Genomic DNA, 22,449 nt, shown 5'->3' with positions numbered 1-22,449 from the left:
AGAGGAACCTGGTTCTACGTCTGCCATTTGAGAGTGATATTCCGCACTTAATGGTCGTGCTGTATACAACTTTATCCCCACATACAACGGCATAGGCTTATATCCTGGCGGGGCTCAATACCTGGGCTTGGCCAGCTAAACTTCTTCAATATTGTAATGCCTTCCATTAGACAGCAGAAATCATTGAGGTTTGGCCAGCTGGCTTCGTGCATAGACGACACATTAACCCTTTCACGACCGTCGACAAGTATAGTCATCATCAGATTTTTTAATAAAATGATCGATGGTGACTGCACTTGCCATCAACAAAAATTTGTTTGAAGTTTATTACTATTTTTCATTTTACAGAATATATTGAAACACGCAACCAGTAAAGACTATACTTGTGTTTCTTGGTGCTAGATGGCCGCACCTGTCCCCGTTGTGACACTTGTGTCCCGGCTTTTATCTTATAGGCATTTTTTATTGTACGGTGTAGCCCTGTTTAACGAAGTTGGCAGAAATCGGACATCACTTCGCTATAACCACTTTTTCGCTATATTCGAACTCTAAAAAAAAAAAAAAAAGCCTGAGACATCAAGTAGGTCAAGAAGGAAATGTTATTTATACCCCCTGGAAAAAGTTGTCAAGGCTCCCCAGCACGCAATTCGTTTGCGCGGATTTTAGAACGCTGGCCTCAACACTGTCCATCAGAGTGCAATCGTCCGGTTCAGAACTCAAATACATACGCCGTGCGTCGATAGCTGTGAGAGCTACGTCAAAGGTCACTGGCTGAGGTGCAGCAATGTCGTCGCCTTCGGGGCTCGAAGAACTGCTATCGGCGATTGTTTTCTTTTCCGAGATGTTAGTGGCGAGTTCGTCGGTGGTGAGTTCCTCAGTTGTGACGACGTCTTCACCCACTAGAGCGAAGTCCCTATAATACAACCCGCTTGTGTCAAGGCTTGCATTGCCAGTGGCCTCTCAAAGCTGCCCCAAGCTCGTCACAGCCACGGCACCAGCTGCTGCTGCTGCTTTTTCGGCACCGCTGCTTCCCCGCGAGAGACCCGCTTTTTGGAAGCAATGAGGGATCGTCTGAGCCTTCACGTCCCTGCTGGCTTCATTTGCGAAAAATATTGCCTTCACCAGCAGCATCTTAAAGTCAGCCGAGTTTGGATCTCGTTGAGAAGACGCTTGATGACACAGCGGTGATAGTGAACGTTGAAGTTTGCGATCACTCGCTGGTCAGTCGGCTGCATCTTGGCGGTTGCGATGGGAGGCAGGAAAAGGATCTTGACAGCGCCGCTCACATGTGCGTTGACATGATGTGAACTGCAGTTGTCAAGCAGAAGCAGCACTTTCCGCTTTTTTGCACTCATTTCCTGGTCAAAATCGGTGAGCTATTTACGGAAGATGTCCCCCTTCATGCATGCCTTGGTCTTGTGTGTCTACGCTACTGGCACTGACGGCACGTTGGTAAAGCCCCACGGTTTCTTATGCTTGCCGATGACCCATAGGGGCCGCTTGTCTGTGCCATCCATATTCGTGCACACTAACGCCGTGATACGATTTTCGCTGTTTCTTCCTCTCATGCATTCATCAGTATTTGCTGCGAGAGTTTTTGCTGGCAGTAGCTGAAAAAACAGCCCAGTTTCATCAGCATTGTAGATATCCCTCTCAGCATATGTGTCAAGAATGCAGCACCTGTGCTTCTCCATCCAACACTGAAGAACGTCCTCTTCAATGGTTGCGGCTTCATCGACAACGTTTTCGTAGCTGATGTCATGGCAGTCTTTGAACCGCTACAACCATCTGTTGCCTAGATTAAAGTTCTAGTGGCCTAGAACAAACCCCAGTCTTTTGGCCTGCGCGAGCAAGATTGGCCCACTGAGAGGAACGATCTTTGTGCAAGCATTTACAAGCCATTTGTAGAGCGCCACTTCAGCATCGCCATAACTGGCAGCGCAATCCGCTTCTGCTCACCGCTGCCAACGTCGTCTTCCGAAACAGCATCAATTTTGCTGGCATTCTTTATGATGGTCGCCAAAATGAACTGGGCTTAGCCATAATTCCGTACAATGTCCGTCTTCTCGACTTTCTGGCGAACTTCATCCAAAATGGCGCCTTTAACATTGAGAGAGAGAGCACCTTTTGTTTGGCCGTGGATGAGGTTTACGTTTCGGGTATCGCCGCACTCGACATTGTCGATGAGTTCGTCGGTGCCCAGGGCAGGTTAAGCTGTTACCGAGGGAAAGTCCAGTGTGCTGCGATGACTCGCTTTTCACTAGTGAACAGAGCTGAACAAGCGTACAAGTACTTCTGCTGTCCAAGCTGTGCTGCTTTGTTTACATTCGTGAATCATGCGAACAAGCATGAAAGGCTTAGACAGGCATCGCTGGTGGCGCCATACCGTGGAAGAAAGCAATTTATGAGTGCACCTACTTCACTTTTTCCCCACGATGCGGCACCACAAGCACGACTGGGCTTACGTGGCCCCATGGGTGGCCCAAAGGCCGGAAGCGTGGGGCAGTGTTCTTGCAAAGCAAGCCAGGGAATGTAGCTCGCAGTGGACGAGATAAGACACCAGCAACCTTTTATCCGGCGGTCAGCCTGCCTGGCAACAAGAAGCGTTCGCTTGTTTTGGTGACTGCGCGATGCGGTGAAGCAAGCCTTTGCAAAGATTCAAGCGAAAGGGCAAATAATCTTGGGGGAAGCTGCCGGAAGCAAAGAATCAGTGGTTCGCTATATCCACTGAGGTGGGTTTATATACTACGTTAAAACTTAACTTAAAAGGCATTGAAAGTGCAGAAATTAGAAAGGGAAATTAATATCGCTTCATTAAAACCGCTATGTTACTGTAAGTGGGTTCATTATAAATGGGTTACACTGTATTGCTGTGCAATGAAGCCACCTTTAAGTTAGCTTTTTCTACGCAATCAGTGAAATGAAGGATAGCCACTGATTTGAAAGAATGGTACTAATTTATTCACACAAAAAGCTCTACGAATCAAGCAGAAAAACATTTTTAGTGCTTTTGGCACATTTTTCTTTCGGTTGCAAAATGGTTCAATCACTACAGCGTCTATTAATCTCCGAGTGCAAAATAACTCTGCAAAGCATGCACAACATGTACCTGCAGGAACCGGATGAGATAGGCGAGAACCCGCTGGTTGAGCTCCGGCATGCGCCGGACGAGTGCCAGCACCGCCTGAGGCTCGCCACAGCAGTCGACGCACTCCTGGTACAGGGCTGCGGGTATGAGAGGGTCGTGCAGTTCTCGGTACCACAGCTTTAGCAGCGACGCCGGCACGTGTGGGTCGCTGCCGCTGGTGCAGTCTACCGTTTGCCACTCGTCTAGTCGCACCTTCAGTGCATTGACCTGCACGCAGGGTGATACGGTCCATGTGTCCACTGCTTCGCAGCACCACTGCTGTAATGCAGTAACTGAGTGCAGGTTCATACATAATGTGGGTTTGTTCGGTGGACTTCTGTTCACTTTCAAATGACATACAGTGTTATAGAGTACTCTCATTGAACAGAAGCTGAAGGGACCAGAGAAGAATGTCTAATTTAAAGGGTGTTCCATTTACCTAAAGATGAACCGTGGTGCAAAATACAAGTACGAAACCAATCATACCACAAGTAGCCATTCCATTTGGGCAGAAATTCCATTTAAGAGATTTTCATTTACTGAAAGTCTGCTATATACTGCTTACAATGCAACTGTGCAAAACGAACTATCACAAGACTCCTTGAATATCCTCCTGCAGTGCAAGGCAACAGGCTTAATTCTCAATAGAGATGGTGTGGTGAGCACTGAGAAAAATGTGGAAGGGGAGGATTACAGGCAAAATGTGCAAAGAGCGGTGCACCTGCTGCAGTTTCAGTGCAATGCATGGCATGTAGTATAGTATAACCTTGTTACAGTCGAATTTAATTAATTCAAACACACTTAATTCCAACCTCCGGTCAATTCGACCTGAGGCTGTTGTCCCACCAAAGCTATGTGTATTCCAATAGGCGAAAACGCCCCAGTAATTTGAATGCACAAACACTTGCGATAGTTAATTTGAACATACTGCGCTCCGAAAATGCTCTCAGCACCACGTAGCGGCAGCACCTCCGACACCTCAACGCTGTGTGCGAATAAAGAAAAGAAGAGAAACAAAGAAAAGACTGCGGCACAATGTTTGTTCTCTTTCAAGTGTCGATCTGCGACGTGCCTGTGCCACGCTTTTCCCTTTTCCATCCCTGTTACGTAAAAACCCTTCTTTCAACATCGTGCGCGAAAAGAGGGAAAAAAAAAAAAAAAAAAACCACTGCCGCGGAGTGTTGGTTCTCTCTTTCTCTCTGCATGGAGATGCTCTTCCTTTCTCGTCACGTGCTGGCCACACTGCGGCTGCAGCACAGAGGGTAGCACTGGAGACACAATCGTCGTTGTTTTAAGAGTGTGTCAGCGCTGGACATTGCTGCGTGCAACTTCTTTTGCCAAGAGAATGCTGAAACCAAAGTAGAAATGATTTGCAAACTGCGTGCGAAATTGATTGATTTGCTGCAAGGTAAACGTGTGCAGACATGCGTCATCGATTACTTCAATTAATGACGAATGTCCTGTGATTCGTGAATAAATTTAAGTCTTCTTAAACTTTTTCCCGTGTATTAGCTCAATGCCCATGCGTCACTGCATGCTGAGCCCTCCGTTAATTTAGCTTTCATTAATTCGAACTTCTTTTAATACAAACAAATTTTTGGGCCCCTTCAAGTTCGAATTATCGAGAGTTGACTGTATAACAAGTCTGCTTACAACAGACATTCGGATATTACGTAGCAATTGGCATTTTTATGCCAACCTCCTTATTCGTTTCATTGATTGAGCTTCATTTACTACGGATTCTGGTGCAACGGACATTTAGACATAATTGACTCAATTGTGAGGCCAGCAAGGTGGTCAGGACTTCTTTACAGCGGGCTTTTCTACCATGGACATAGTAGACATGGCATACTATCGGGACAGAAACGGCCTGCGGTGGAAATATTGACATACCAACTTAAGAATGAAGGCCGTTGATCTCTGGTTTGTTAACGGCCAGTTATATCTATCCAAGGTGACAAAAAAATCAGCGTGCAGTGTGCTTGGTCTTGTGCTTTGGGGCGCTGACACGGGAAATTGCTCGTCACTGCCACCGCTGCTTTGGGCGGTCGCTGCATGCAGAGCTTGGTTAGGTGGTCCACTGCTGATGTGTAGAATGGCAGAATGGCCATCCTGGTTCTGAAGAGCTTGTGGGTGATGTAATTCGTCACTTTCGACGGAGCACATTACTGCTTCTTCGCGTCCGCATGTCCACGAGGGCGATGGTCTAGCCATGGTGCCCGATGTTTCAAATTACGTTAAGGTCGATCGTGAGTATAAAGAGCTGTCCCATGGTGGTCTTTATCACAAAGTATGAAGTGCTGATAAGCAGCGGGTCCAATTAGTCGCAATTTCAGTGGGTCCGAGACATGTGTCTGCTATGTTCGCGCCAAGTGCGGCGTGCTACGTGATCTGATGACTGAACTTTCAGGGGGGACATGGGTCTTAGAGCTCTCTCATTAATTTTATGAACCAAATGTGACAAAAGTTGGCATGCTTACTTAGTGTGTTCTCCTGATTCTAAAAATGTAGTGATCTTTTCTATAGCTTCATTAGTTAATTAAATAATCAAGATAACCATTTCTATTGTTCTTACCACAATGGAAAAATAACCACCCGTGAAAAATTTATAAATGACATAGGGATTGACAGTAGAAAGCATAAGACATACAACATAGGAAGCACTTTTTTGATTGGGGCATCATTTCTTACTTTACAGTACACTAAACTTCACAGCTCTGAATGTGGCCATTGTGTGGTCACACAAAAGACTAGTTCAAAAACTTGCATCAAGATAAATCAAAATCTGCTTCCTATGTTGTGTGCTCCAAACATATAGCTTCATGCTGCAAAAAAAAAAAAAAAAAAAATATTCTGCTGTCTGTAATAGTTTCCGATATATTGCAGTAATTTTCATGCAGGGTGTGCAAAATTGCCATTTTGAGAAAATGAAGAAAACGTATAATTCTATCATTTTTAACTGTAAAAATGTATGTACTTAGAATTACATGGCCATTGACATATAAATGAATGCTAGAAAGCCTAAGGAGTGCACCACTGCAAGCTGATCGAAAATTGAACGAGTACTTCTCGAATTACAGCACAGTTTATTGCATGTAATTAAATACAGAAATTTTTATATTAAAATAAAAAAAATGTAGCTGCCCATTAAAAATAGGCTTCCAGCATTGTTTTTGTGCACATTTAGCTACATTGTACAAAAACAATTACAGCTCTAGCTGTTCTAGGTCCACTTTTGCCGAACAAGCGAAAGAAAGCAATCAAAATCTGTGCTTCAAAAATAATGCTATTAAAACTTTATTTTGCCGTTCCGAGATGAAAAATATCATGGCACACATACCTTTAGTTAGTTAATAAGCACCAGGAATGTAATAGGACTGATTGTTTGCACGAGCGTGTAGTTTCTTCTAGTCCTGTAGCAAGTTGTCGCCATGTGCTCGTCTGCCGCGAGGCCGCTTATCAGTTTGGTGACTGTACTGACAGCGATGTTTTCCGGCTTGTCCAGAATGAGTTACCTGTAAATGTCGCGAACCAAAGTTGCTTCCTCGCCCATCGATTTCGAGGCTACGCGAGTGCCGAGGTGCCAGTTTCCTTTTCACGTAAGACTGCCGCATTTTCGAGTGGAGATCGCAACAACGTTGCGAACACGTGGTTAAAAGCAGTCTACCAGTTGTCAGTAGCCTCTATGGCAGGGGCGGCGAGCATTTTCACTGCGAACGGATTGACTTTCTATTGTTCGTCCACGCGCGGCGTACTCCACTCTGACGACTCGTCGCGCAGTTCAAGGTCCTTTCGTCGGGCGGGGGAACCACGGCATCGGCGCGTTTAGCGATAAGACTGCGCTTCAGTTCCGTCACTACAAAGATTGATATCTCTTCTAGCTTCACTTCTGCTTTTTACTTGCCATCCTCTAACTGATCAGACTGCAAAACACAGCCGTTCTCAGTAACATTGTCGGCAACCAACGGGCTCGTACGTGAGTTAGGCCTACATCGGTGACTCAGCGACTGCCGTTGACCGCGTTGAGTTCATTATCCTCGTTGTCCCGAGCCATAGCGGGGCTCTTTCTGAAGTTCACAACGAACGAACGACCCCCACACCCGCTTCAGAATTTACTATAGCGCGGAACTTCTTTACTGCCGCAGGCAGCCAGTAGCACTATGACAAAATAGCGCATATCCGTGCGCGTTCCGATGGTGAAGCAGACGCCGAAAGCGCCCCTTGGCCAATCAGATGCCTAGGTTTTGTTACGTGCCCCAAGCAGCCAATTGAGTTGTGCGCTAGTGCTTCTCGATGACACGTTTTTGCTAAAAAACTAATGAGCAAGGCGAGCCAGTGGTGGCGGGAAATTGAAGGTGAAAAACGACCCTTCCAAACGAGACAAGATGAACACGATAGCTCGTATGTAACGGCAACAGTTCGGCGCGAAAAAAGCGCAATTTTAGCATCAGTTTGCGCTCACATTCATCTCACAGGGATGTTATAAATTGGTTTTGTGCCAGAAATAATGTTGCAAGAAGCTAGAAACTCGCCACCTCAGCAGGTGCAAAAATTGCTTACAGCACTTCTACGTAGTTTATAGGCAAGATATTTTGGAATCGGATAAAGGGTTAAAGAAACCAAAAATGTGATCTTCAAAAAAAAATTACATTTTTATGTCCCCATTGAGAATAAATTTGTTTATGACTTGCAATTCTCTCTTGTTATAACAGACCCATTCAGTGTTTACGTAGAAGTCTGTTGTAACAGTACTTTGATTTTACACACTCCTTTTACAACAGACCAAAATCCTCTTCACTATGGAGGTCTGTTGTAACGAGGTTACACTGTACTGCAAAAATTTTGAGTGAATGTGGTGGTATGGTAGAGCAAGTGGTGGCTTGGAGGATGCTTACCGCATGTATTAAAAGATTTTTTTTTTTTTTTTTGCAGTAAGACTGAGGCTTGGAACTGATGACTGAACTAAGAATTCGTGCTAGAGGATTGCTGAATTACAGTTGAGTGACACTGATGCCACTCAGGGTAAGACCATGAATGCAGCTGACATAATTGATGTTGCGAAGTTAGGGAAGAAAGCACGACTCGTGAGGTGCAACAAGACTTTTCTAGCAATGCGCATGATAAAGAAGATGAGATAACCGTGGAACAGACACTGCTACCTGTAATCACGTCAAGCACAGCTGAGTGCATTGCAGTACTGAACTCTTCGCGAAGAACATTTGTTCAGCACTCTATAAGCCGAAATCGCTTGGCTAGCACTGAAGAATCGCTACTGCAATGTTTACTTTCGAAAAACAATAAACCTTGTTTGCCACTTGACAGGCTTGTCTATGCTTGCCCATATATTAGGTCTAGAGCCTTTATAAGGGATACTGATATAATAGACAAATACGCATAGGAGCTACCAGTGAGTCTACATTGAAATAAGGTTTGATAAGGAAACGCATACATGGTACACCACTTATGAGAGGCACCTCACATAAAAGGCAAAAATTGCTCCTCTGAGCAGGTCTTTTATAATGAATGGAGTTTAGCTGTATTAGGAATGGAAAATGATATTCAGTGTGGATGCGATGATCAACAACATGACCATCAAGTTACTTGAAGGCGGAGGCACGCACCTCGTCGATGTCGCCCGGCACGCGAAAGATGCCCTCCGTCTGGGCGCCGTGGAGCCGCAGCACTGCTTCTGACAGCGTCGTCTGCACCCAGGGCAAACATCGGTCGGGGAAACGTTCGCACTGCAGCGCCATCACTTCCTCCAGCCGGCTGCCAAACATGGATGGCCGAAAGAGATGCGCCCTCGACTGGGCCACCTCCTCGGCCGTCGGCCGCCGCAGGCCCCGTTTCGGTCCGCACTGGGCACCGCGCTCGAGGCGTTGCGCGCAGGCACCGGCATAGTCACCGACTGCCATGTCGTCTCTGTACAAGAGATGACAATTGCGTTACACACATACGTGTCAAAACTAGACTTGAGCGAATATTTGAATGCTTCAAATACTCGAACAAATAGTAGGGTATTCAAATTCGAATATTTGATTCAAATTTAAATTATTGAAAATTTCAAAGTATTTGCAAGAAACGAATAGATGCATAATTATCTGAATGTACCACCTGTGAAGAAGGTTTCACTGCAGTGTAGGGGTGCTGAACCATGAAAACACTTATTAAGAAGAAATCCGCTCTGCCCCCCTACAAGTTTAAAGGGGGCCTGCAACACTTCTTGAGCATAATCAGAAAACTCTGCCGATCTGTAGTTAAGACTACAGAGGACGCGGAAGCTAAATATTATAGCGCAGCACGTGGTTTGCGATTCACAATAAATTCTCAAAGTCAGCCGAAAATTGCTCTCTTCTCTCGGCAAATGACTCCACAGGCTTAGAAAGCACGCATTATGTACCTACCGTATTTACTCTGGTAACGAATGCACTCACATAATTAATGTACCCCCAACTTCAGTCATCAAAATTGGGTATTTTCTTTTTTCCCCGCGTAATAAATGCACCCCCTACATTCATCCGCTGCAGTCCCGGTAACCGACACTTGGCGCCTTCTCACACATTGAATTTCTTCCGCTCTTTATCGTTTCGCCGAACCCCCGTGGCTCCCCCCACCTTCGCGCGTTGCCGCGTACTGTCCTGTATTGTTTTTCTTTTAACCTGTGCGCGAAACGTCCCACACCTTATCTGTGTGCCACAGCGAGGTTCAAGAACAGTGCGAGTGTAGACATTGCAGATGATAAGCACGCAGCGAGTGAAGGTCACGAAGCTGCCCGCGCCAAACCGATGATCGCTTCCTGCGAATATGAAAAAGCCCAACCATGCGCACACGATTTTTGAGAGACGAGGGCAGAATTTGCTGTTGCGAAGGGTCATTCGCCACTATTGCGTCGCAGATTTCTGGAAAACCAGAAAAAAAAAAAAGCTTGGCATCCAGAAAAGATCGTGATGATTTCCGCAGCTTAATAGAACCTCCCATTCTCGCATCGCTTGTCATCCGCGCGTAGAGGACCTTCTCATGTAGAACCAAGGCGGCCGTATTTTGTCGTTAATCTTGTTATCGACGATTTGTTTTGATGCTTGGGGGTAGCTTGCTGCAATGATGGTTGCTTGCTTCAATGTTAACGCCGCTGTCACAGTTGTCATGCGAGGTTGCCGTGAAGTTGGCAAAGAGTGCCGTAGCATGGTAGCGCGCACTTTCAAGCGCCCCTTGAGATCACAGCAGATGTTGCGGTTAAACGATTGCGAGAAATGATATCCGCAAAACGCTTTTATGGCATGCGCGGACGGCCTGGGGACAGCTTACAGAAGATTGCGCCATGAACCAGCGAAGATGAGTAAAGTGCAACAAAGAAGCTGTTTCCAAACAGTGTACGCATATGTCAATTGCCAAAAGCTAAGCAACCCAACTTTTTTTTTTGCATTACCGCATTTTTCGCTCCTTCTGAAAAAGTTTTTATAAAATTTACCCTGCATAATAAACGCACCCCCCAACTTTGCTCTGATATTTCAAGAAAACAAAAGTGCATTCATTACGCGAGTAAATATGGTATTTTCTTTCCCCGTGCATTTCTCCCTGCTTAGCTTCCAGAGCTTTCGTAGGGACAAGAAGCAGCGTGAAAGAAATCTTTGAAACTCCGCATGTACTTGACGGATTCTAAAAATTCTTGTGGCGTTGAATTGATGAGGCAATAAGCTTCTTTAGTGAATCCATTCCAAGCCTATTTGAAAGTCGGATAAACCCTTTAAATGAAAATAAAATAATGATAATCATCATCATCAGCCGGACTACATCCACTGCAGGACAAAGGCCTCTCCCATGTTCCGCCAGTAAACTCGGTCCTGTGCTTGCTGCTGCCAATTTACACCTGCAAACTTCTTAATCTCATCTGCTCACCTAACCTTCTGCCTCCCCCTAACCTGCTTGCCTTTTCTAGGAATCCAGTTATTTACCCTTAATGACCAGCGGTTATCCTGTCTATGTGCTACATGCCCGGCCCATGTCCATTTCCTCTTCTTGATTTCAACTATGATATCCTTAACTCCGGTTTATTCCCTAATCCACTCTGCTCTCTTCTTGTCTCTTAAGGTTACACCTATCATTTTACTTTCCATTGCTCACTGCGTTGTCCTCAATTTAAGCTGAACCCTCTTTGTAAATGAAAATATTCCCCTCAAATCAATTCATTTTGTACACTTAAAAGCTTGTTAAGACGGCTTATATGCTCTAAGTACGATAAATGTTAAAATGTTACATATTTCAAGGGTTATGACTCGCATCCTGCTGAAAGTCAAATTCTGCTACTACTCTAAGTTGTTTCCTTTGAATGAAAAAAGAAATGCCATTAGCATAGAAGCCCTATTTCAAATAAAAAAAATATTGTGCAGGTTACTTAGGCTATGATAAATATGCCCATTTTTCTTTATATGTCATATATACTGTTCGAATTCGATTCAACACCATTCAACCAAAATCACTATTTGTTTCAAATTTTTTGAACCTGAAATTCACTATTCACAAAAACTTAATCGAAGCACTTCTTGAAATCTTCTAAATGTGCCTTTGCAATCGTATCACGAGTTCTAAAATTTCTCACATGGCATACAAGAGGTTTTTCAGACATAACTGTGCAGAGCGATGCTTCAGCAGAAGTCATGAGACATGAAGCTAAAAAACAGGAAAGAGAAAACACCTGTTGGTTGAGTTCATACATCACTGAATCTCTACTAACACTGGCACCAACAGTGATGCAATAAGTATGTGACATAGATTGGGCAGTAATCGTATGCACAAACGAAAATGAAGGACGAATGGACACAGACAAGCGCACATGTAAAGTTCTTATTGAATGGCATATGACATCAAAGCTAAGTGCAACGACTGGTCTTTGCACAACTATTCAAAATAAACTCTATCATGTTGCCATAAACCTGATAACTAATGAGGCAGGTACGAATAATCAAGCACTTTAGAATATACAAATGTATCTTATAGTATTCGAATTCGCTTCAAAATGGATTTAAATTGTTTGAAATTCGGAAATATTCAGAATGAATGAACAGTTGTACATTTAACTGCATGTAGTCACTGTGAAGGTGGTTTCACTGCAGTACAGTAGTGCTATACCGTGAAAGTATTTACAAAAACCGCGCTGCTGCAGAGCTGTGCCTCAAGGTTAAACGAACATATTACTCTCACATCAATTCATAATTTTAGGACCCTGCTTCTTAAGCTTGTGACCTGTCCGGCAGCCGCCGACGTGTACGCCATTGTTTCCAGTGTACACCTCTCCGGTTCAACAATCCTCACTCGATGGCGCACCGCCACCCAAGGCGTCTAGATGGGTATACCGACCCAACCGGCAAAATGATCATGGATATGTGCGAAAGACATGATTTAATTATTTGCAACAGTACCGAGAAGTGTGAAGGGCAAGTAACATGGGAGGTAGGAAGGCTGCAGTCGACGATAGATTACGCACTGATGTCACATACGATGTATGTAAGCTCAGGGGAATCGACATAGATCAGGGGAATCGACATAGCTCAGGGGAATCGACATAGGCTCCAGAAGTCTGGGTAGTGATCACAAACGTATGAAGCTGAGTCTTGGAAGAGCAGTGAAAGTGGGAAGGAGACAAGATGAGCAACTACAGGAAAATTTGTATTTAGAAAGGCAAATTGAAATAGCCACTAAAACAAATTGAGAAAGTAATCACTGAGGATAATAAAACAGTGTGGACATACACGAATCTAATTGGACTGTTTGAGCTAGAGCTTGCTAAAGCACGTGACAAGACACCCCGGAAAAGAAGACACAAACCCAAAAGTTGGTGGGATGAGGAAGTTAAGAGAGCCATAGCAAAATGCCAGGAAGCCTCTAGGGAACACAGACATGCTAAGCAGCGGGTTGAACCGACAGATGATGTTGAAAGAAAATGGGAAATCTTTCTAAGCTGTAGAAGGGATGCATCCCTTCTGATCAATGAAAAGATTAGAAGAAAAGGAGCTCAGTGGCTGGCAGAAGTACATAAAAAAGATAGAAAGGCAGCTGCGAAATTTTGGAACCATCTAAACTCCCTAAGAAATGAGACAAGCCTTGAGCAGATGTTTATAACTACAGCCCAAGGTGCTAGGCAAGAAGAGGACAAAGCTATTGAATATATAAGAACAAGGGCTACAGAAAAATTTCAACACAGAAATGCTTTATGCACCACAATAGACAAGGATGAATCAAGTGGCGCAATGGCTCCATTTTCACAACGAGAGTTGGAAAGGGCTGAGAAAAGGGTTCCTAGTAGTACATCAACAGGCCCAGATGGCATTCTAATCATGCTGATAAAGACATTAGGTCCGAAGTCTAAGCAGGCTTTGAGAGAGCCAGTGAGCAAAATAATAATCGATGGTGAAGTCCCCGACGGATGGGAACTTAGCAGGATGAGCATAATCTATAAAGAAAAGGGGGACAAAGCTGACATAAACAACTACAGTCCTACAACAGTGACATCAGTGGTCGACAGATTGGCGATGCAGATTATAAAGGAAAGACTGCAGGCATGGATAGAGGATGAGGGGGTGCTGGGGGAACTGCAGAATGGGTTTCGGAAACACAGGAGGTTGGAAGATAATCTGTTCTCACTGACGCGGTGCATCGAAATAACAGAAAAGGAACACAGTCCCCTGTGGCTAGCATTTTTGGATATCAAGGAAGCATACGATACCGTGGTTCAAGAGGACTTGTGTGGAATACTGGACACACTAGGTGTGGAAGATGGAGTCACTAATTAAAGGATATCTATAAAGGTAATAAGGTAGTTATAAAGTGGGAAAAACAGGTATCCAAGCCTGCAGAGGTAAAACGGGGGCTTAGGCAGGGGTGTCCTCTGTCAACCTTGTTATTCATGATGTACCTACAAGGATTAGAGGCCAAATTAGAGGGAAGTGGACTGGACCTCTCTTTCGTCAAACAAGAAAAACTCATTGAACAGGCACTACCAGCACTGATGTATGCAGATGATATAGTGCTAATGGCCGACAACAAGGAAGATTTGCAGAGATCAATGGACATCTGCGCTAATGAGGGAGATAGGTTAGATTTCAGAGTCAGTAAGAAAAAATCAGCAATCATGATTTTTAATGATAATGAACGTAGTGAGCTTAGAATACAGGAGGTCACGCTAGAGATAACAGAAAAATACAAATATCTGGGTGTATGGATAAGCAATGGGGCCGAGTACCTAAGGGAACACGGAATATACGTGACGACTAAAGGTAACAGGAATGCAGTGGTAATGAAAAACAGGGCACTGTGAAATTACAATAGGTATGAGGTTGTGAGAGGAATATGGAAAGGGCTCATGGTTCCTGGTCTGACGTTCGGCAATGCGGTCTTGTGCATGAGATCAGAAGTTCAAGCAAGATTAGAAATTAAGCAACGTGGAATAGATAAGCTTGCCTTAGGAGCTCACGGGAATACACCAAATCAGGGAGTACAAGGTGATATGGGATGGACATCATTTGAGGGCAGGGGAGCTAGCAGCAAGATAAAATTTGAGAAGCGATTGAGAGAAATGGGGGAGGAGCATTGGGCTAGGAAGGTATTCAGCTACTTGTGCATGAAGAATGTCGATGCAAAATGGAGGAAGCGAAGCAGAGAATTGACTGGTAAATACTTAGAAAACAGCAGGGGGCCAAACCAAAAAAAAAATTATCGGTTAAGAAGAAGGTGAAGGAAGCTGAGACCGATGTGTGGAGAATCGGCATGATTAAGAAGTCCGCACTAGAGATCTATCGAACTTTTAAGCAGGAAATTGCCAAGGAAAGGATCTATGATAATATTCGGGGTAGTTCTCTGCTGTTTGAGGCCAGGATGGGAGTATTGCGAACCAAGACATATCGGGCCAAATACGAAAGGGTAGACATGGTATGCAGTGCATGTGGAGAGGAAGAGGAAACTGCCGAACACTTGATAATGTTCTGTAAAGGGCTTCACCCTATAGTTCAGGATGATGGTGCAGAGTTTTTCAAAGCACTCGGGTTTAGGGACAGGGAGGGCAAAATAGACTTTAAGTGGGTAGAATTAACTAGAAGGAGGTCATCTGATTGGTGGCTAAAGTCAAGGCACGAGTGAAAATTGAACCCTTCACTGCAAAGTACGAGGCCTAAACCTCAAAATTTAAAGGGAAAAAAAAATAAATCTAGTTTTAGGTTCACTAAGTATTACGGCTTGGTGGCGTTAGCCACCGCCCGATCTAAAGGGTATAGCCATATCAATCCATCCATCCATCCGTCTGTTTTCGATGGCCCGCGTGCTTGCCTTTTCGCAACTACGTCCACTTGGTTCTCGTTGCTTCGTAGGCACGGTAGCATGCGGCAGGTTCCTATGATGATTTTAATGCATGGTACTGATACCCTCCCAAGCCCCTTCACCTGCCTGCTCTTGCGCCGCCACCCAAAGTATAGTGAACTAGATAGGGGTAGTGGGACGAGCGGAGAGCGAAAGCAAGCAGCGGCGGCGAGACAAAACACACGAAAATCTTCATCTGCGGCAAGGTGGCGCCATTGCACCTTTCTCCTGAAGCCTCAGCACAGCAACATGCATTCTGACAACAGGCACTGGTGATTATAGTCGCTGCGTGGTTTTTGGTGGTGTGATTAGATACGAAAACCTTGGAAGAAAAAGTTAGATACGAAAGTTAGATACGAAAACCTTGGAAGAAAAAATTTTTATTTTGCGCGAGGTCGTAAAACTGGGTATAGCAGAGTGAAACTGCTGCCCTCGTGACTACACTGAATTAGCGGGGTGGTCATTTGTACCCTTCACATGATTTGTAGTACAGGGGTGGGCAGTATCGCGATGCAGTAGTAGCTCAGAGATATACTTATGAGTTCCTGTATCGAGATACATTCGCAAAATGTATTTGTATCACAGGAGTGAAATACTTTTCTTATGCATCGAATGTATTTGAATAGTGCGAAGACACGGTTATCTCGCTACTCTTCTGTCAGAACTGAGCCAATGTGCATCGAATACCGAAAGAAAAAATTGTATGCGCTTAGCTAGGCAAAAGTGCCACGCCAGTCAGCGACACATGAAGATCAGCGAAGAATTCCCCGCATGCACAGAATGTTCTGTGTGGTTAATAAGTGTTTGACGCGACTGACGGCAGCATCGAGGAATCAGTGCTGACGATCTTAGATCTCGCTCAAGACCGATTAAGCACTGCCAGTTTTTTTTTTCCGGGACAATTTCTGTATTCAGTAGTTACTATAACACGAAGTTGTGTTTTCGTACATTAACAGACAACCTTTTCTATATAGCCAGTCTTGAATTGAAACTAAACCGACGCTGTCTACTGCCAGTTTAATTTAGAAGTTGCTGTTACTTTAGTGCAATTAGCATTTACCCAAGGTACAACACCACCCAGTCTTTGTAGTTCTAAGTGATGACAGCAGCTTTATGGGACGTTCACTCGACCGAACTATCAAGATGCGTTTTCTACATTGAGGAATCAAAGGAATGAAATTAAACTGTCCGGCCATTTCTGGAGGGCCCATGGGCTAAGTTTTTCATTCCGAGAAATTGAAATAAATGGAATGGTGACATTTTAATTTTCCAGAATGAAATTGGAATAGAATGGAAGTGCCCATACAGCAACATTGGTATGATCAAGGTTTTTAATACACTCAGACCTCAATATAACAAACACAAATATAATAGTAAAATAGTAAAAAATAAATAGTAATAGTAAAAGTTATAACAAAGTAAATGAAAAATAGTCTTATAATAAGGAATAATCTTTACAATAAATTTTTGGATATAACAAACTTACTTTCTCGTAAGATGCAACTTCGTTATAATAAGGTTTGAGTGTACATTATTTTTATGAGGGTTTTGCTGAGACGAACCCGATTCACCATAAAATGCAACCCGTTGCAAAACAGGAGGATGTACAATCAAGGTCGCACTGTACTTGGCTTTGTCGTGGATACTCAAACATATCTGCGGTCCCACATTTCACATTCATGCTTCATTCGACGCCGATTCATGGCTATCGTTTCTTACTTTACCAGCAGTTCGAGTTGTGCTTATATGAGCTTGCTCCCACTAACTTATGGGAAGCAGAAACAATACTCTTTTCCCGTCTCAAACCACTACAAATCACGTGAATCTTATGTACCCAAATTAGCACAGATCGGCAACCCTATCATGCACAATAGCACGACACTTGGTGCAAGAAAGTGATCATATAGGTATCTCTGCAGCATATAGGCTACTCGGTGTCACACACGGGGATACACTTGACGAGAGGCAACCACGTTCACACAACCATTTATTCTCCGTGCCACATCCCGACTACCCGCGTATCGCTTCTCTCCTTCCCGTGCGCCCCTTCAATGTTCCCGTGACACTCGCGCGCCACCTCGTTCCTCAACCATAAACTACACACAACCTTAGAGATCTACACGCAACCCCACTCGCGTGCCACCTTGTTCCCCGGCCGTCAACCACACCCAACCCTCTGGCACTTCCTCTCATTCCTCACAACTTCTCCCCACCCCCCTCGCATCGCGTCTTCGGGGCGGAAGGGAGAAGCAATGGTTCATGGTACAGTATCAACTGATCAGCATGGGAAATGGCTCGACGACACTGTGTAACTGGATCACCCAGGATGAAGTCATTTTCACCAACCTGCCTGACCACACGATAAGGTCCAGCTCGCCGCGGTGCCAACTTGGCCGAAACAACTTTGACTGCAATACTCAAGGTATGAGTGTCCAAGAGCACAAGGTAACCTTCTCTGATGGTTGTTGACTGTCAATGATGGTCATAAGTTGACCTCTGGGTCTGCCAGGCAGCTGCTTGATGCTTCTTGGTGTTTTTCAGGGCTTCTCCAAGACACTGCTGGATTTCCGCAGCAAGGGCATGGTGCGCTGCCTATGCCCCCCTTGTCTCCTGCAGGTTCCCACGGAGTGCGCAACTCTCTGCTATAGCAAAGCAATGCCGGAGTATATCCGGTGACTACGCTCTCTGCAGTACGCATGGCAAGGCTGACGATCTCGGGTATATGACGGTCTCAGTGTTTGTGGTTATTGCAGTATGCTCGTAGGCACTGTTTAATCGTGCTATTATGATGTTAGACCATCTGTCTAGCCGGCCAGTAAGACACAGTATGCCGATCCCTGACTCCCCAGTGTTTCAGGAAATTGCGCCATAATGTGCTGACGAAGGGCTTCCCGTTCTCGCTGGTGATTGCCACTGGTGTTCCATGGAGACAAAAGACTTTGACCATACACTCTAGTATTTTTGTACTGGTTGCTGCTCGCAAAGGAAATAGCTCTGGAAACTTAGTGAACTTGTCAATGACTACGAGCAAGTATTTGTGGCCACGAGGTGTAGACGACAAGGGTCCAATAATGTCGACGCTAAGCTTCTCCATGGGTGCTGTTGCCCACTGACTGTTCATCAGGTCTTCAGGCTTTTTGCGCCGAGCTTTTGTGCGCTGATATATAGCACAGCCCTGCACATACCTTGATATGTCTGCCCGCATGCCCAGCCAGACGAATCGTGCCATTTTCAATGCCAGGTGCCGGAGGTGAGAGGGCAGCCATGGTATCTTCTTGCTGCCTCTTTGCTGAACAAGCAGGCCACTTGGCTCTAGTTCTGTTGTTTCATCCAGATCATGGAGAAGGCGATGGTCAGGGTCTTAATTTGGAAGCGTAACCCCTTGGACCACAGTTTTCAGTTTTGAAAGACGGCTGTCACGGGCCTGCTCTTGCACGAGTTGCGCGGTGTCAGGCAGTCGTATCATCTTCCAAGGCAACTTCCACTTGCTCAAACGTAATTTTCCTTTCAGGTTCTTGTGCAGCAATAGGAAGCAGCTTCTCGTGCAAGCTGCCGCTGGGACGGTCCTCACATTGAAGGGGCGCTCTACTCAGGGCATCTGCGGGTATATTTGCCAGCCCCCGTCTGTGCCTGATTCGGCAATTGAAAGCTTGCAACCGGAGGACCCAGTGTTTGACCCTGAGTGAAGCTTGGTCGGTGCTGAACATCCACAACAGGGACGAGTGGACGCAGTGTATCTCAAAGTTTGTAAACTCAAGATATGCCCTGAATTTGTCCACAGCCAACACCACTGCAAGGCATTCCCATTCCTGGACAGTGAAGTGGCTTTCGGCTTCTGTGAGAACCCTGCTGATGAAGGAAATGGGCTGCAGTTCGTCGGGGCCAGCCTGCTGTAGAACAGCTGCAATGCCAATGCCGCTTGCATCCGTCTCAACCACGAAAGGTCGATTTAGATCTGGAAGGCTCATAATTGCATTGTGAGCCAAGGATTGCTTGAGCGCAGCGAAGGCTTCCTGCTGACACTCATCCCACCACCATGGCTCGCTTTTCTTCAGAAGGACAGTGAGTGGATGTGCCGTCAGTGAGAAATGCGGTATGAAGCTCCGATAATAACCAGGAAGTCTCAGGAAAGCCTGCAATTGTTTAATTGTGCTGGGTCGCGGATAATCCAGTACTGCCTGCACTTTTTCTTCTTATGGTTTGCACTGCCTAGGGGAGATGATGTGACCCAGGAACTTAAAGGACTGATGGCAGACCTGCATTTTATCAGGGTTAATTGTAAGGCCAGCAATGTCAATGCGCCGCAACACCTCCCTAACATGCTAAACATCACTCAAGATCTTCAGAGTAGACGAGGACATCATCATCCAGAAAAGCCATGGCGAAGCTATGATTGATTCCGTGCAACAACCGGTCCATTGCGGTTTGAAAAGTTGCTGGGCCACCAGCCACCACAAAGGGCATTTTCGTGATCTCAAATGTGCCCTGGTGGCAGATGAAGGCTGTTTTAACTATGTCAGCCTCAGACACGGGGTTCTGAAAGAAACCCTGGGAAAGGTCAAAGCTCAAAAATCACATTGCAAGGCCCAATTGTGCTAGCAGCCAGTCTGTTCGGGGCATTGGGTGGGCAGGTATGCGGGTGCGTGCATTTAATGGCCGATAGTCCACAGCAAGTCGGTAGCCAACAGATTTCTTGGCAACGAGCACTGGAGCACTAGTCCAAGGGCTGGTGCCATGTCTTATAGGGTGTTGCTCCAAAAGGTAATTTACACAGCATTCAATGATCTTCTGCTCTTTTTGTATCCCTCGTGACCTATGCCTCTGCAGCGGTGGCACCTGATTTCACTGCCATCGAGCAGTTGGTATCACTGCGGTTTTGGTGGCGTAGAGACATATGTCCAGGTAGTAGAAACGGGTGATCTGTGCAGCTGGTCTCCGTGGTAGGATGGCTGTATCATCGCGGGGTGCAACGGCCAGTATGATGCCGCCGACAGGTGCTGCAACGGCGCCGCAGCCGCCGCCATTACTCTGAGCTGCGCTCCTGACAGGCCAGCCGCGTTCACAGCAGGCCGGAAGGCAAGGTCCCTTGCAACTTGATCGGTTGGAGGTGGCAGCAGTTTTTACTGGAATCGTCTCCAATAACGCTCCATGAGGCCGTCAGCGGCCTTTGCCAACTCCGCAAGATTTGTGAACTGCTTGCCCTCTGCCAAATCCTGGAGTGCGGATGCATCTGCCACAACACACGGTTGACTTTTTCTGCGTCTGACACTTCGCCGCCGATCCTGTCATAAAATTCCACGATCGTGTAGATAAATTTTTTAAAATCTTCTTCGGGGTGCTGGGTGCAGAGGTGTAGCTCCTGCCTCAGGTGCCGCTTTGCATCAATAGACGAAAATTCCACAAGGAACGCTGCCTTGAAGTCATCCCAGGACGCTAACGATTTGACGAAACGCAGCCACAACTTTGCGCTCCCCTCCAGTGCAGTGGGCACGATATGCGTAAGCCTTTTGTCGGTGGCGATGCCGGTCACCAAGCAGAAGGTCTCGAGGCGGTCCACGAATTCTTCGGGTGTCGCCAAATCCAGCGAACCGAGGGGGAGGGGGGGGAACTTCCTGAGGGCCTATGGAGCATAGTCAATCGCCGGCTGGGTCGCCGCCGCCGCTGTTGTCATGGCACTTGCAGACATGGGCTCCACTGTCATAAGCCTTTGTCTGACGGCAGCCGTGATTGGCTCGCGCTGTATGGCGGAGCCGTTTGTTTGCGCAACCAACTGCTGTAGCAGCTCTTCCTGCACATTGACGCTGTCCATTCCGGTTGCCATGTCAATCCCGGACGAGCCCCCACTTGTTACGCACGATGATACACTTGACGACAAGCAACCACGCTCACACAACCATTCATTCTCTGTGCCACATCCCGACTACCAGCGTATCGCTGTTCACGTGGCACTCGCGTGCCACCTCGTTCCTCGACCGTCAAACACACCCTTTCATTCCTCACATCAGCTTGTCCTAGCAGAAAGTAAAAAGTTTCACATTCCGGTTTCACACTGTAAACAAGGAAGTGACATTGAACAAGAGGAGCTAAGGCTGGCCATCGCTTCGTCTTATGATCTATTTAACACTGGCACACTGCGTGATAATTTTGACATGCATTTATAATACACCACTTGCGTGACCCCTTCAGAATCGATGACTTCATCCCTAGGGTAGAATTTTGTACATATTTTATTTGTGCTCAGTTTTTGTCAAAGCACTTGGCCGGCAGCTGTCATTGAAGAGCTGGTTTTGGAACACCTGCACGGAGGGGGGCGGCAGCAATTTGGTGCGAAATGCACCACCGCTTGCTAAAGGGCAGTTTCCGGCACAACAGACAACAAGCACCCACCGATGCCTCTGGACATAGCTCTCCAGGTAGGGCCGAAATGTGGCCGATGGTGGGAAAATTCCCAGGCAGACGGCCATGAGCTCCCAGCCACGCAGTAGGCTCTCGGCACGTGGGTTGTCCGTCGTCTGCCGGCAGATCTGCATGTACAGCTCGTCCCGCAGTGGTGCCTGGCTCCACCCGCGTGTGGCAATCTCCACAGACACCTGCTCGGGTGTGGCTTTCCACTTGCGGTCACCCATGTAAGCCTACGCATTTGAACGGAGGGCAGGATGAACAAGTGCACAAGTGTGAGCAGTCAGCACGAGTGCTGAAAGCAACAGCCGTTCAGATGGCTGCTGCATTTGTCTCGAACAGTGCAGGTACCGTCATAGTTGGAAAGTCAACCTTACATTACTTTATAAACCATGCAGAATAAAACATAAAACTGAAACAATAATAATGAGGCACACTGCAGTGAAGTGCTCTGAAAGTCTTGACCACCAGGATTTTGTAACATGCACTGACATTGCACAGTGCATGCATCTTAAGCTTTTTGCTTTCATTCATCGAAATTCAACTGCCGTGGCTGGGCGCATAGAGTTTCCTATAAA

At 45.9% G+C, this 22,449-nt stretch overlaps 1 protein-coding gene and 1 long non-coding RNA gene across 3 annotated transcripts in view; one reads left to right on the top strand and one right to left on the bottom strand.

Moving 5' to 3' along the window:
• Window positions 1–8,446, top strand: part of LOC119181432 (uncharacterized) — a 34,678-nt gene extending 26,232 nt beyond the window's left edge. For both annotated transcript variants that reach the window (XR_012889070.1, XR_005111206.2), the window contains exon 2: window positions 8,060–8,446. This is a non-coding gene — a long non-coding RNA (uncharacterized LOC119181432). The remainder of the gene's footprint in view (window positions 1–8,059) is intronic.
• The window catches only part of LOC142786489 (rho GTPase-activating protein 39-like), a 60,846-nt gene that overhangs the window by 11,205 nt on the left and 27,192 nt on the right, over window positions 1–22,449 (bottom strand). Inside the window, exons 9-11 of the mRNA XM_075884200.1 lie at window positions 21,860–22,104; window positions 8,749–9,049; window positions 3,110–3,355 (exon numbers count right to left, since the gene is read on the bottom strand). Of these exons, the coding sequence (XP_075740315.1) occupies window positions 3,110–3,355; window positions 8,749–9,049; window positions 21,860–22,104 (792 nt within the window). The remainder of the gene's footprint in view (window positions 1–3,109; window positions 3,356–8,748; window positions 9,050–21,859; window positions 22,105–22,449) is intronic.

Source organism: Rhipicephalus microplus, unplaced genomic scaffold (genome assembly GCF_043290135.1).
Source record: "Rhipicephalus microplus isolate Deutch F79 unplaced genomic scaffold, USDA_Rmic scaffold_24, whole genome shotgun sequence".
In the NCBI taxonomy this organism is placed as follows: domain Eukaryota; kingdom Metazoa; phylum Arthropoda; class Arachnida; order Ixodida; family Ixodidae; genus Rhipicephalus; species Rhipicephalus microplus.
This window is presented reverse-complemented; position numbering and strand designations above follow the sequence as displayed.